Below are 14607 nucleotides of genomic sequence, written 5' to 3'. Positions count from 1 at the left end.
CTCATGCCTGTAATCCTAGCACTTTGGGAGGCCAAGGCAGGTGGATCACTTGAGCTCAGGAGTTTGAGACCATCCTGGACAAGATGGTGAAACCCTGTCTCTACAAAAAATACAAAAATTATCCAGGCATGATGGCTCACTCCTGTACTCCCAGCTATATGGGGGGGCTGAGGCCAAAAGATCGCTTGAGCCCAGGAGGCAGAGGTTGCAGTGAGCCAAGATTGCACCACTGCACTCCAGCATGGGTGACAGAGCAAGAAGCTAGCTCAAAAAAAAAAAAATTGAAAAAGATAATCTCGGCCCTTTATATTTCCATGAAGATTTTAGAATCATCTTCTTTAATCAAAAACCTCTTGGCATTTTGATTAAAACTGCACTGAATCTATAGGTCATTTTCTAAATGTATATACAATTGATTTTTGTATATTAAACATATATCTAGCAACCTTGTTGAATTAATTCATTTTAATAACTGGTCTTTGGAATTTTCTTTTTTTTTTTTTCCTTTTTTTTTTTTTTTTTTTTGAGACAAGGTCTCACTTTGTCCCCCAGGCTAGAATGCAGCGGCACAAACACAGCTTACTGCAGCCTTGACCTCCCAGGCTCAGGCAATCCTCCCACCTCAGCCCCACAAGCAGCTGGGACTACGGGCACATACCACCACACCCGGCTAACTTTTGTATTTTTGGTAGAGATAGGTTTAAGCCATGTTGTCCAGGCTGGTCTCAAAGTCCTGAACTCAAATGATCCGCCCGCTTCAGCCTCCCAGAGTGCTGGGATTACAGGTGTGAGCCACCACTGGATTTTTGGATCTTCTGTTACAACCACATCATTTGAGAACAGTAACATTTTCACTTCTTCTTTGCAAGCTTTTTAAACTTTTGTTTTTACTTTCTTAGTATACTAACCAGGACTTCCGGTAATTATTTAAATTGAAATATTTCTCTTGCTTCTGATGGCAAAGGGAAAGCTTAATTATGATGCCACAGAGTGTTTAGATATCCTTATCAGATTAAGGAATTTCCTTTTAATTCTTTTAACTTTGTTTTACCATAAATGGATACTGAATTTTACCAAATGCCTTTCCTGCTTCTGTTGAGATAATACTTTTTTTATGTATTCTGTTAAAATAGTAAGTTAAATTGATTGATTTTCAAATGTTAAAAAATAGTGTGTCCTTGAAACAAATGCGTATGTTACCCTTTCTGTAAATTGCTGGAATCACCTTGCTAATGTTTTGTTTAGGATTCTCACGCCTTGTTTATTAGCAAGCTTGGCCTATGATTTCCCTTTCTTATGTCTTTGTCAGATTTTTGATACCAAGGTTATGGTAGCCTCATAAAATGAGTTGGGAAATAATCTTTCTTTATTTTTTGTTAGTTTGTTATTTTTCTGTTTCATTATTTGATGCTTTTACCTTTTATTATTGCCTAGCTTTGACGTCCTGTAATTCTGTTCTACAACTTTTTGTCTAACTTCTTGAGATGACGTTCTATTTTCCTTCATCTCTAATGTATGCATTGAAAGCTGTGAACTCTCCTTTACACAGTTTCAGGTATATCTCACAAGTTTAGATATGTAGTATTCTCATTGATGTTTCTTTCAAAACGCTTTCTAGCTTCCATTGTGATTGCGTCTGTGAACTCTGGATTATTTCACAATGGACTGCTTACTTAGCAAACACATTTTGCTGTTGGTTTACAGTGTACCTGCACTGTGGCAGGAAACAGTTTCTGCAGGACAGGCTTGAATATTTTTGAGACTTGCTTTACAGTCCAGCACATGTAATGCCCAGGTTCATCAGCTTTTGTAATGTTCCAAGGGCTTAGAAAGAATGCACTTACTAAGTGTGGCATCACATGAAAGTCCATTTGGGAGAGAGAGTCATCAACACACCCAGTATGATTAAGTACCAACTAAAGGCAAAATGTGAAAGGCAGGTGTCCCTGGCAGAATCTAATAAAGCCCTAATCCCCTACAGCCAGAAGGCAGACATGGCAGAGCCCCACTCAGGACCTGTAAAGGTGAGCAGAGCCTCCAACAAGTGGAATTCTCAGCTCCACCAGGCTTCCCATGTTGCAGGAGGAAAACAAGGTGTTCCTGGGGCAAGCTGGCTGGGCAGCTAGCAAGGGTATTGCTTAATTTACACAGTTTTAAAGAATCAAGGCCAAGGGCAGCAACCCCAATAAAGTCATGATCCTCTGTCCAATTTGAAAAATGTGAGCCATTTCTCAAACCTGGAAGCCACTAATTAAAGGAACGCCAGAATTAGGCAGGTCCCTGTAACACCAAGGCACATGTCATCAATAGTCATTTCCCCAGTCTTTCTCCATAGGGCCGTTGGCCACTTGCTTGGGAAGTAGTGTCTTAAGGAAAGGGCAGTGTCCAGAGCTTTCTGGTTTTGTTGAACTTAGGATATGAATGGACACTATCTGCGGACCCAAAGCACTACCACGTTCTCCCTATAAAGAGGGGGTGTCTGGAAGCCAGGTTATGAAGGGAGTCCTGGCCCCAGTCTAGCTCACAACAGATCCACAGATCCACAGATCCACCCATGGTCATTTCCCTAGTTCCCAAATATATACATGAAATGACCAGCAGAACCCTCCTCACACTGGTTCCTTCACTCACTAGGTAAGAGCTACTAAGCTGGAAAAGTCAAGGAGAAGCCCGTGGCACAGTCTCCTTCCCCCAACCCAAACCAAGACAGTTAGTGAAAAACAATGCCACATCAGGGAAGAAACAGCCCAGACTGGTACCATCCTCAAAGACTTCAAAAAAGGTGAAAGTGGTAGTCCCTGTCATACCCAAGTTAACTCATACCAGTCCGGTCCTACAAAGTTCAGATGGATCACAGTGATGTCAGCGAGCTACCACAAACTTAACTAAGAAGCAGCGCCAATCACAGCTGCTGTACCAGATGTGGTACCTTTGCTAGAGTACAGTAACATCCCCCCAGGACGCAGTGTGCACACACTGATCCAGGAATGCCTTCTTTTCCATTCCTATCAGAAAGATGAAACTCAGTTCACTCTCACATAGGATAGGCAGCAGTGTATGTTTGTAGTCCTGCCCCAGGCCTCATTAACCCTCCCACCCTCCAGCAAGGTAGTCCCAGAGGACCTGTATGATCTGGTTCAACTCAGAACATCACAGTGGCTCATTATACTTTTAACATCCGGCTAACTGCAGCAGATGAGCAAGAAGCGGCAAGTACGCTGGAGGCCTTAGCACGCCACATGCACTCTGGAGGGTATGAGGCAGAACCTACAGCGACCCAGTGGCCTGCCCCATCGGCAAAGTTTTAGGACTCAAACATCCCTTCCAAAGAAAGGGACAAATTATTTTAACTCACAACTCTTGTCTGTCAGACAGAAGCCAATGTCTGGTAGGCCTTTTTGGGTTTGTGAAAGTTGTCAGATTCAAAACGGAGTCACTATGTTAAAAACCCTGATCAATAGAGCTAGGGAAGGTTAGGAAGGGAGGGTTCAAATGCCTGATAACAAGACTTATCACAAAAGACTGGAAAACTGCAACCTTGCACAAAGGCCAAACAACCTTACACACACACACAAATTACCTCTGCGAGGACATCTGCCTAGCAACTGCCTGTCCAGCCTCAGAATCATGCCACCCTTGTTACTGATCCTTGTAGCCAAGAAAAATTATCTCAAAACGATTATGTAATCATATCCATTTTTCCGTTAGAAACCTTCATCTTCCATTACTTCCTGAATATGCACATAGTGTACCATCATGTGTATCCCATCGCAATGCCTATTCCTGAATAAATACCATTTTCTTTTGGAGAGTCTCCCTCCCTATTTGTTATTCAGGATGACATAAATGGTGTCAGAAGTGGGACGTGGAGAAGGATCACCTGTGGAAAGAATCATCAATTCTTGGAACTGGTATGAGGCACTCAATTGAGCCCTTTGAGCTCTCTGCTTCCATGGTTTGCCTCTTCTGCCCTTAAAACTTTCCTCTCAAACCAAGCCTCCCATTTTTTGTTAGAAGCTCTTTTTTACTTTATTTGGGATCTGAGTTAATAAAGGACCTTAATAAAGGACCTTGCATCTGTCTGGGATGATAAAAGACCTTTTGTCTCTTCTGGCAAGCCCCTTCTGGTATAAGGACAATGTCCCTCTGGTTACTACAGAATTTATATTCTGTCTGGTTCTGCACACCCGGTTTAATGTTTTGTTTGGACTGCATGCCTGGCTTAAAATTTCTGTGAACACACTTATTTTTTGTTTCATTTTGATTTGCTTACCCATATCTGTATATGATTTGGCTCTTTTTTCCCTTGCTTGATTCTGGCCAGGACCTGAGAGCAAAAATAAAGATTCTAAATAATGGGTACAGGATGGCCAATTAACAAGGGCAGTCAGCACCACATAAGGCACCAGTCTAAACTCCCTGACAGTTTATAGGATTTTCTTTGCTCTTGAGAGATTAATAAGAAATGAAATGGGATTCTTAAACATTGAGGCACACCAGGTCTTCTGGGACACTGGCCAGCTATACTGTGGTCCGTTCTTGTGTGGTGACGGGCAAACTACATCAGGAAAAACGCAGCACTGGACGGCCATTTTCTATCTAAGCTTGTTAAAAACTGCAACTAACTACAGGGTTAACTCTCCATCTCTTTTTTCTGCCAACTTTGAATCTGATGACTTTTCTGCCAGCATTAAGATAAACTCATTGCTTATGGAAACTAAGATTTTCTTTTAAGTGTTAAAGGGCTTTCAAACTAATGGCTTTATAAATTATGCCAAATCTATGGCAACCAACAATGCAGACACCTTTTGGAAATGTAAATTTAGGTTTGTCTAACAATTGCTTAGGGTGGTAAAAAAGTTAATTGAAAAATCGATATTCTAAAAAAAAGCTTTATAAATGTTTATATAAGCTAAGGGCTATCAGATCAAACAGGTTAAAATCTTAAGCTCAGAGCAATACTATAAGGTATCTCTGTCTGACATAAAAATTATTTTGTCTGACACTTAAGAGCCAAAAAAAGCAAGCAAACAAAAAGATTTGCTACTAATTCAAGACAACTTGAAAATTTTGGGTTTTTTTAATACAATTTAGCTAGGCCTAGCTAAAATGTAAACATTTGAATATTCAACCCTAAATTCATTTGAATCTGAAAAAAGGATTAAAAGGTTTTTAAAGTCAAACTGCTATGAAAACTGCTTTATCCAAAATTCTGGTCCATAGCCTTCATTAATTACTTATCAGGGTAAACAGAACTTAGCCATGGATAAAAGTTCCATTTTGTCAAAAATATAATTTGATCCAACTATCTTTTATAAACCAGTGAATTTGTATTACTATGTTTTGCTGTTTCATGACCAAAATTCTAAAATGAAAGCCATAAGATCTTTATTTGTGTCTGTATATGCTTTTATGTATGTTTACACATATTGTATGTTGCATCTACATGACAAAATCTGACATAGTTAGCCAGAAATCCCTTAAGAAATTCTACTTGGATTGGCTTAAACAAGAACTCATATAAAATATATAATAATTAACACAAATGCTTTTCAGTTCGTGTGACTTAAATAAATCTTTTTTGTTTGTTTTTTGTTTTTTTGAGATAGGTTCTTTCTCCGTCACCCAGGCTGGGGTGCAGTGGGACAAACATGGCTCACTGCGGCTTCAACCTCCTGGGCTCAAGTGATCCTTCCACCTCAGCCTCTTGAGTAGCTGGGACTACAGGTGTGTACCATCATACCTGCCTAATTTTTTTATTTTTTATAGAGATGGGATCTTGCCATGTTGCCCAGGCTGGTCTCAAACTCCTGGGCTCAAGCAATCCTCTTGCCTCAGCCTCCCAAAGTGCTAGGATTATAGGCATGAGCCACCACACCCAGCTGACTTAAGTAAATCTTGGATAAATAAATTGGTTTTAAATTTGTTGATAAAATAAAAATAGAAGTGTCTTCAAAACTGTCAGCATACATTTTTGCCTGGCTTTACTGGTCAGACAGGATTATATTTATCTCTGCTAGATGTCTCAAGGTTATAAAAGTATAAATCCAGACTGAACACACAATTATCTTTATTTGTATAACTTTTTAATGACTAAGACTAACACTGTTAGTTTAATTAAAATTGCTGTATCTTCTGTGTTATCAGCAAAATACCCCTATATTTAAGTTTCTCAGGTGAAAACCTGATACTCATAGGCTATACAAATGGTGAAAACGGAAATAACTTGAAATGAAGACTAGCTTTTTCTAATATCTCAGTTTTCATAAGTAACCTAGGTATAATTATTAAAAATAAATAAATTACATAAACGTAGATGGGAAAGTGCTTATAAATAAGCTGTCATGTAATCTGAAATCTTAAAGTTACGCTATGTTAAATTAAATGATACTCATAAAATGTCTAAGTCATTTCCATATAAGATAAAGTACTAAAACAAACATTGCTGAACACAAATGTAAGTTTGTTCTTGGCTTATTAAATTTTAGAGAAGGACTAAATATATTTTTGCCTGTTAATACACAAAGTAATTATGTTATGGGAAAACATGTTTCCAAAAATTATAAAATGGTTCTCATCTATAAAATACAGATTCCAAGGTTTTCACTAAAAATTATGATTACTAAGAGTTAAAATTCTAATATATATATATATTTCAGTATACAAAGTATACGAAAAGTAAGGTATGTTTCTGATGAGAAACATTATGAGAGGAATAAAAATGTGTTCTTTATTAAAAAAAGAGTAATTTTGTCTAGTTTGGAGATTATTTAAAATTTGTTTCAAAATATGGATTTAGAAAGAAAAGAGAAAGAAGCCACTAAGTAGGAGAGAGAGAGAGAGAGAGGTGAAGAAAGTTATAGGTATGTAGATGTATTTTAGTAAGGAAGGTTAAAAACAAAAGTGAATAATTTTGTATAAGAAAGACTCCTGTGTGGTAAATTTTTGTCCTAAAGTAAAATGCCTGTTTTTTTAAGAAAGAGGAAGTACAGAACAAAGCAGAAAGGCTTAAGGATGTCATCAAAGGCCTATATCGGTCATAAAAGTCTGTGAAAGATAAACTTATGAAATAAATTTTATATGATTAAGTTGGTTATAATTAGAAGAAAATTATGTGTAAGTCTTTCTAAAGACCAAGCTTTAACATTAAAAATACACTAATACAAAGCAAAAAACGTGGTCGCTTATGTTAGAACAACAGGGTTTTCTTGAAGTATTGATTGCCTATTAGTAAAACTGCAGGACGTTTTGATTTTTAATTCTGAAGTACGTTTATAAAACAAGCTTCTGAACTGCAGCTTTTTTCCATTTTAGTCTCCATCTAATTTCCCTTGTTTGAGGTTAGAAATGCTGTCTTCATTTAGAATGGCAATTTCAATTCTCCAGGCAGAGTCTTCCTCTCGAGGTGAATCTGAGAGCCTCGGCTTGGGCTTGGCCTTGCTGCATGTGACCTGCTGGCCGCATATCACTGCCTTCCGCTCTCTCCCCTTGAGAAGCTGCAGCTGCTTGCTTGGCTAGGGCAAGGACTCTTTCCTTCAACTTTTTCGTCAGCTCCTGTAACTTTTTTCTCCAGTTTTAACTCTGTTATTATGGTCTGACGCACTGTTTTCCACCTGTATAACTCAATTCTGTACATTCTGCTTTTCTGGATGTGCCTGAATTGTTCCGTGGAACCAGAAAACTTCCCATGCTGTGACTTAGAGCCCTGTACTGCCCTGCTCAAGCCACTAACTGTCACATTTACATTCCTCTATAATATGGCGCGCACTCATAACCTTGGACACACTCTTCCTATGTCTCGTTAAATTCAAGTACTTTTCATCAGGTTCTACTTCCAGGCAAACCAGATGGGCTTCCCATGAGGAGAAGCAATCACACCACAGGAGGTTTTTCTTTACCTTTTTGGTAACTGGCCTACGAAACAAAGATTTTATGTTTTATCAAGATAATTTCCTGTGTTGTCTTTATTAAGTTTTTTATTTTTTAGGAAAACTGAGTTTTGAGTGGGTTGTTTGCTTATTTACATTCATGGAACTCCCTGTGTTGCTTTTGAAGTCTTTCTCATTCTGGTTAAATGAATGACTATTATCTAATAGTGACCTGGGCTCCTGTTTTGATCAGGCGTTTTAAATCTTTTGGCATTTTGATGGGCTTCCCCAAGATATAAATTCTAAATTAAATCTTTTTGACCCATAATTAGCTTTAGTATTTTCCAGTCAAGCTCCTGGAGAGCCTCAAAGGACGTATCTCTCATCTTATACAGTAAATGATTAGGCTTATCTGGTAAATTGTATAAAAAACACTGTAAAATGATATGTGATGCTAGACCTTCTTTCAGTTACATTTATGGGTGTGTTTTTATAGGAATGTTCCAAAACTGTATAAAACTCTCAGAAACCTAATATGCCATAACTCTGCTTATTATGTTGTATGCTACAGAAATAGCCAGATTTCCTTGTCAATTGCTAATTATAATGAACTTCCACCAGATTTTAAACCATAGCTATTCTGTTTTTCTTATCCATTGTTATTGTTTTGATTTTTCTCTAAAAGCATTTGCAATCAGATTCATGGAAAAGACTCTAAGAAGTACGCTTAAATACAGGTTTCTAATAACTTTAAGATCGACAGACTAAATGAAAATTCTTCAGAACTCTAATAAGGAAACATGAATTTGTGAAACTACTTATCAAGATCAAGCAGAACAAAAATTAATTACATGAGATTAAATAATTGATGAGATGTTTTTATGACTTTTATTTGAAACATTGTTGGTTCTTTACTTAAATGTTTTGCTTTCCAGATCTAAGGATGTTTTCTTTTTTTTTTTTGAGACAGAGTCTCGCTCTGTTGCCTAGGCTGGAGTGCAGTGGCAGGATCTCGGCTCATTGCAAACTTCGCCTCCCAGGTTCACGCCATTCTCCGGCCTCACCCTCCCGAGTAGCTGGGACTACAGGCACCCACCACCACGCCCGGCTAATTTTTTGTATTTTTAGTAGAGACGGGGTTTCACCATGTTAGCCAGGATGGTCTCGATCTCCTGACCTTGTGATCCGCCCACCTCGGCCTCCCAAAGTGCTGGGATTATAGGCGTGAGCCACCATGCCCGGCCAGAATGTTATCTTTCTTAAACTGTTTATAACTTACAGCAATCTGGTAAAGTATACTTCTGTGAAAACAAAAGTAAAAACATTTGCTTTTTCTCCCTCCTCGATCCCTCCAAAATTTGGAAACTGTTCACAAGTATTCTTATGGCAATGTGGTTATTTACAAAAAAAAAAAAAAAATCTGTTCCCTCTTGATAGCAGGATACAACTGAAACCACTGGTTTTGTTCCCAATGCCTTGTCTGGAATCTCAAATTTGAGAACGTGCATAGAATACCCTGCTTCAAGGGTTCCTAGCCTTACAGCGGGTAAGTAAAAACTGTCACTTCCTATCACGCCCAGAAACCTTAAGACTGTAGGAAAAATCTATAGTCTGCCTTGGTTTGGCTTCCCAGCCTCAGGAGGTTGTTAAAATCGGAGTGATTTTTTTCTTGTGTGATCAATGTAGAGAGAAGCAGCCATGTTTCTGAAGAAAAGCTGCAATACTCCTGTTATTAGACTGGAGCCCTGTGCACTGTTTCCAAGCTCAATTCTTCCAGCTTCCTCCCATCCAACTTTCTCCCATAGAATTACTAAAAGCAGAGAACTACTCTATTCCTGAAGCCCTATAAGCTGAAACTAAATGAATGTTAAGGGACAAATCCCATTCCTGATGCGTGGGCCACACCAAGAGTTCACCAAACCACTGATGCCACAACCAGAGACACTTAGACCACAAGACAGGACTAGAAGCTGACAGCTTCATGCTGTTGGCAGCTTCTCCAAGGCACTGGAACAAGACTCCATATTATAAAGAGACATTTACCCCTCTTAATGCCTACCTTTTTGACTCGGCAGAATAACGGCGTAATCGAAATTTCACAATCAGTAGCTTCTGCTGGGAACTAGATAGAACCCTGAGAGATCCTTGAGTCCACCTAGTGGGTGACTTTGGCAACATCCCTAATACAACTGGTGCTCACTCTGCTTTAATCCAACTCAGTCATGGGACACTAGATGATAAAATTGCTCTACATTACCCATTGCGTAAAGAAGGAAATGTCTGTGCTATTGCTGATACTACATGCTACACCTGGATAAATTCTTCTGGGAAAATTAAGGCCCATATACCCAAAATAAGAAAACAGGTCTGGGCATGGTGGCTCATGCCTGTAATCTCAGCAGAGGCGGGAAGATAGATTGAGCCCAGGCATTCAAGATCTGCCTGGGCAACATGAGAAATCCCATTCTCCACAAAAAGGAAAAAATACACACACACCAAAAAAGGAAACAGGCCATATATTATAAAAAGTCTCACCCAATTCCCCATGGTCATTTGATTTATTCAACTGGTTGTCTTTAAGCCTATGTTCATGACTCAAAACATTATGCAAACTGGGATTGTCATATTATTATTAATTTCACTCTGCATTTTCCCTTTTTAAATTTTTTATCTGTTGCTTAAGTCTCTGCAGAAGTACAACTCCTAACAGAATCATGCTGGCCCAGCGCGTTGAGATGATGCCAACACCCATGGAACAGACAAAATTGTACTTAACAGTGGACTCAGGTAGACTGCGCCTGAGGGCCACTCCCTCCACACCTCCCTGGTTGCTCAAATGTGGCTAAATGAGCTCTGACACTGACTCCTGGTCACCAGGCACTTCCTGCTGATGTGGAACCAGACCACACCAAACTGGGACAGCTCCATCCCAGCACCAAGGGGCAATCAAAGCCTGACTGCAGGATGACTGGTCAGCTATGCTTTTGGAGAAAGATCTCAATTAAAAGGGGGAAATGCGAAAGTTGTCAGAAAGAAAATGGAGTCACTTGTATTAAAAACCCTAACAAAGTGTTACAGAGCCCGAGAAGGCCAGGAAGGGAGGGTTCTCATGCTTATAGAGCTGACAACAAATCCATCACAAAAGACTGCAAAACCATAACCTTGCACACAGGCCATCTCAGCCTCACATACAAAAATATTCCTCCGAGGACATCTGTCCCGCAACTGGCTGTCCAACCTTGGACTGGTACCATCCTTATAAGATAATTATCTCAAAACAATCCTGTGATCCTCCTCATTTTTCCTTTAAAAACTGCTGTCTTCCTTGGCCTCCCTGAATATTCATAGTTTACCACAGCACGCATATTCTCATTGCAATGCCTATTCCCAAATATTAATAAATATCGTTTTCTTACAGAGAGCCTTCCTCCGTGTTATTCAGGACGATGGGCTCAAGAGGCAGACCACCCCTCACTTGGGAAGGCTACTCAGATCCCTCTCCCAGGAGTCACGGAAGGTGGCCAGCAGCAAGCAGGGCCCACGCAGAAAAGGACAGGCAGCCCTGCCACCTGGGCCATCCTCCTTGGCCCCAGTAAGAGATTTACAGCCAGGAAGTTTAAGGTGTGGGGCAAAGACAGCAGGGACCACACGCCATGTGGAAAGCAGCAGGGCCCTGGTGGAGATGGAGCATCCACTGGGGACACCCGTGATTAGACACTGGAGCTGTCTATCAGGAGCATGGCACTGACCCTGGCATGGGGCACACCTGGCAGCAATCCACCATGAGATAGAAGTTTACATCCAGCAGGGAAGGGGCAGGTTGTGCAGAGCACGTGGCCCAGACCCACATATCATTCATCAGGGCACCAGCACAGCTCTGTCAGCCCACACCTAGGGCCACATGGTGAGTTCCTCATGACCAACAGAAAAGGAGGAAAATGAACAGGACTCGTGCACAGATGGTCAGCTCAGCATGGCAGTATGAGCCAAAAATGGTCCCGGGGTCCTCAGCCTCAAGCTAGGCCCTGCCTTAGGTAGCACACACACCTTTTGAGTCTTCATCAGCAGCATGGGCACCCCATTGCAGCCAATTCTGATTGCTGCCCGCCCAGATACAGCACGCTAGCCCTGACCTGCCCTCGAGTTCCCCAGAGAGAACAAAGCTAAACAGGCCATCCAAGAGCAGATTCCTATTTGCAGCCACAACGTGCCAATCCCCAGGACCCCTGCCATCTCTGAAACCACCTTTTCTCCTGGAAGAGCAGGAGCTGGAGCAGTCACTGTGGACAGAGCCTGGCCACACCACTCACGCAGATCCTTCCCGGCTAAGAACACTCTCGCCCATCCCACATGCGCTGAAGGAGATATGCACAAGAATGCCGTAAGGGCAGACTCTCTCCCACTCCCACTGAGTGTCTATCGATAGCGGAAGGCATCAATCATCACCATATACTCATAGCAGAATGCCATACAGCAAGTAAAACGACTGGACTGAAAGTCCAGGAGTAAATCTTGAAAACATGACACGTTCTAGAATAAGACATTAATAAGAAGACATAGAATATAGCTGCACCTGTATAAAATTTTTTTAAACATGCCAAATGAGACAGTCAAAGGATCAGTGGTTGTCAGTGTTCAAGGCGGGGGGTGCAGGGTAAACAGGCAGGGCACAGAGGATTTCCAGAGCGGCAGCTTTCTTGGTGATACACAGCGGTGGGTGCACGGCACAGGACATTTGTTCAAACCCATAGAGAGGACAGCATGGGCAGGAGCCCTCGTGTGAGCTGTGGACCTGAGCTAATAATTGAATGTCCACACTGGCCTGTCAACTGCAACAAACACCCGCACCAACGCAGGACATAATGATCCTGACGGCGCATTTTTAACAAGTGGGTGGGGGCATAAGGGAACTCTACTTTCTGTAAACCTAAAACTGCTATAAAAATAAAATCTTTTCATTGTTCTTTACGAAAGAAACACAGATAGAAGAGCCACACAAAATGACACTTACCCATGTCTGTGGATCACGTCCCATCTTTCAGGGGGCAATGACAGGCCCTACCTCGCAGAGTTTTTGTGGGGATTAAACCAGCTCATTTCTAGAAGTGTTCACTGGAGTCTGGCACACAGAAGAGCACCCCAGAAAGCCCTGTGACAGCTCAGACACATTGCAGGGTAGAAAGGTCCCCAAACATGCATGGGACGCTGTCCCCCAGAAAACAGGGGACACTACAGAGGGGGAGGAGACCACAGGGACTCAAAAAAGAGCCAGACGTACCTGCAAGGTGGATTTGCATTTTTTAAAACTTGAAGGAGAAAAGAAGAAAAATGAAAATTAAATTACCTCAAGATCATCAAGGGAGCGAGTGATACTGAATCTCTTGGATCTCCCAAATGATCTCCGAGCAGACGTGCGTTGAGAAGGCTGAGTGAGTCCAGTTCCCCGCCCAAATTTTGAGCCCTAAACACGAAGAAAAAAGGCATCAGGTTATTCTTTTGGAAAGAGATGTTTAGTCTTGTCCAATGCATGGCATAGCAGAAAATCAAGGAATACTGTGGAACAAAGACTTTTTACAAAGAGAGATTTAAAAGTCATCCCAGGGTAAATCTTACGTTAGGTATATTTTATACAAGAAAAACATGCAAAATTGAAAAAAAAAAGTCATCCTCGGATCGTCAAGTATTTGCTCTGCCAACTGTGTACCTCTGAAAAAGCCTCCACCTCTGTAAACACAGAACAGGATGACGGCAGCCCACCCCACAAGGCTGTTACCCAGATCAAATGAAATCACGTGCAAGGGTGCCTGGAAAGTGGACACAGTACATTAAGAGTAAAGATGATTAGTATGATGATTAGTATGACGATTAGTAAAGATGAAGGCAGGTTTTCAGCAAAGTCGTGCTTTTTCATAAGTTTGTAAGCACTTTAGGAAATGAAAGAATCCCTAAGCATTCAGCTGCTGTCTGAAGACCCAACCAACTCCGGTGCAGGAAATAACCGGCTATTAAAACATCCTGTCTCTCTTCCTCCAGGAAAGGACCAGAATTAATTCAATTCGACAAACATCTATGTTGTGCCTATCATTATGCTAGACACTTCCCCAAACAAGAAGCTGGCTCCAGCAAATCAGTCGCCACCTCTTAAAAACAAAAAGCATCACAGTTGGGAGCTCTGCTTTCCTGAGGACTTGGAATCCTAAGTGACCAATTTCGGGCTTGAAGGAAGGGAACCTGTTTATGTCAAGATTTCGAGGCTCTGCAGCTACTTTGTCTCTCCACCTGCATAAGAGTCTGGTAGAAAACCTTGCCACAATTCCTTGAGAGTCCCCAGGGAAACCTACAGCATGCCTGCACCTTCCTGGAAGCAGATGGAGCAGACCGCCCTCCCGCCTCTCTCCTCTCCTTGCCTACCACGCTGACACACCCCACACACTCCATCATGTCCTCAGACCCATTACCGCCTGGGTCTCCCTCCTCAACTGAAAAGTCCTTCCTACCCCACCCATTGTCACGGCCCAGCCCCACACCACCCCACACCCCGGGGCCTCTGCAGCCGTCTACCCTCTGCCCACACCTCCATCCTCCACCCTCCCTTCTGTCCACATCCCTATCTCTCCATCCTCCCTCCCCCCACAGCCTCATCTCTCCACCCTCCCTCCCCCCACACCCCCATCTCTCCACCCTTGTCCCCTCCCCACACCCTCATCTCTCCACCCTCCCCTCCGCCCACACCCCCATC

General features: G+C 41.7%; 1 protein-coding gene across 4 annotated transcripts in view; it reads right to left on the bottom strand.

The window, feature by feature from the left end:
* Positions 1-14607, bottom strand: part of RGS12 (regulator of G protein signaling 12) — a 148313-nt gene that overhangs the window by 85371 nt on the left and 48335 nt on the right. For all 4 annotated transcript variants that reach the window (XR_008502063.2, XM_054484919.2, XM_054484920.2 and 1 more), the window contains exon 3: positions 13213-13329. Coding sequence is in view for 3 of the 4 variants with exons in the window: in XM_054484919.2 (XP_054340894.1) it covers positions 13213-13329 (117 nt within the window). In the remaining variant the exon portion in view is untranslated. The remainder of the gene's footprint in view (positions 1-13212; positions 13330-14607) is intronic.

This window comes from Pongo pygmaeus, chromosome 3 (genome assembly GCF_028885625.2).
Source record: "Pongo pygmaeus isolate AG05252 chromosome 3, NHGRI_mPonPyg2-v2.0_pri, whole genome shotgun sequence".
Classification (NCBI taxonomy): Eukaryota; Metazoa; Chordata; class Mammalia; order Primates; family Hominidae; genus Pongo; species Pongo pygmaeus.
This window is presented reverse-complemented; position numbering and strand designations above follow the sequence as displayed.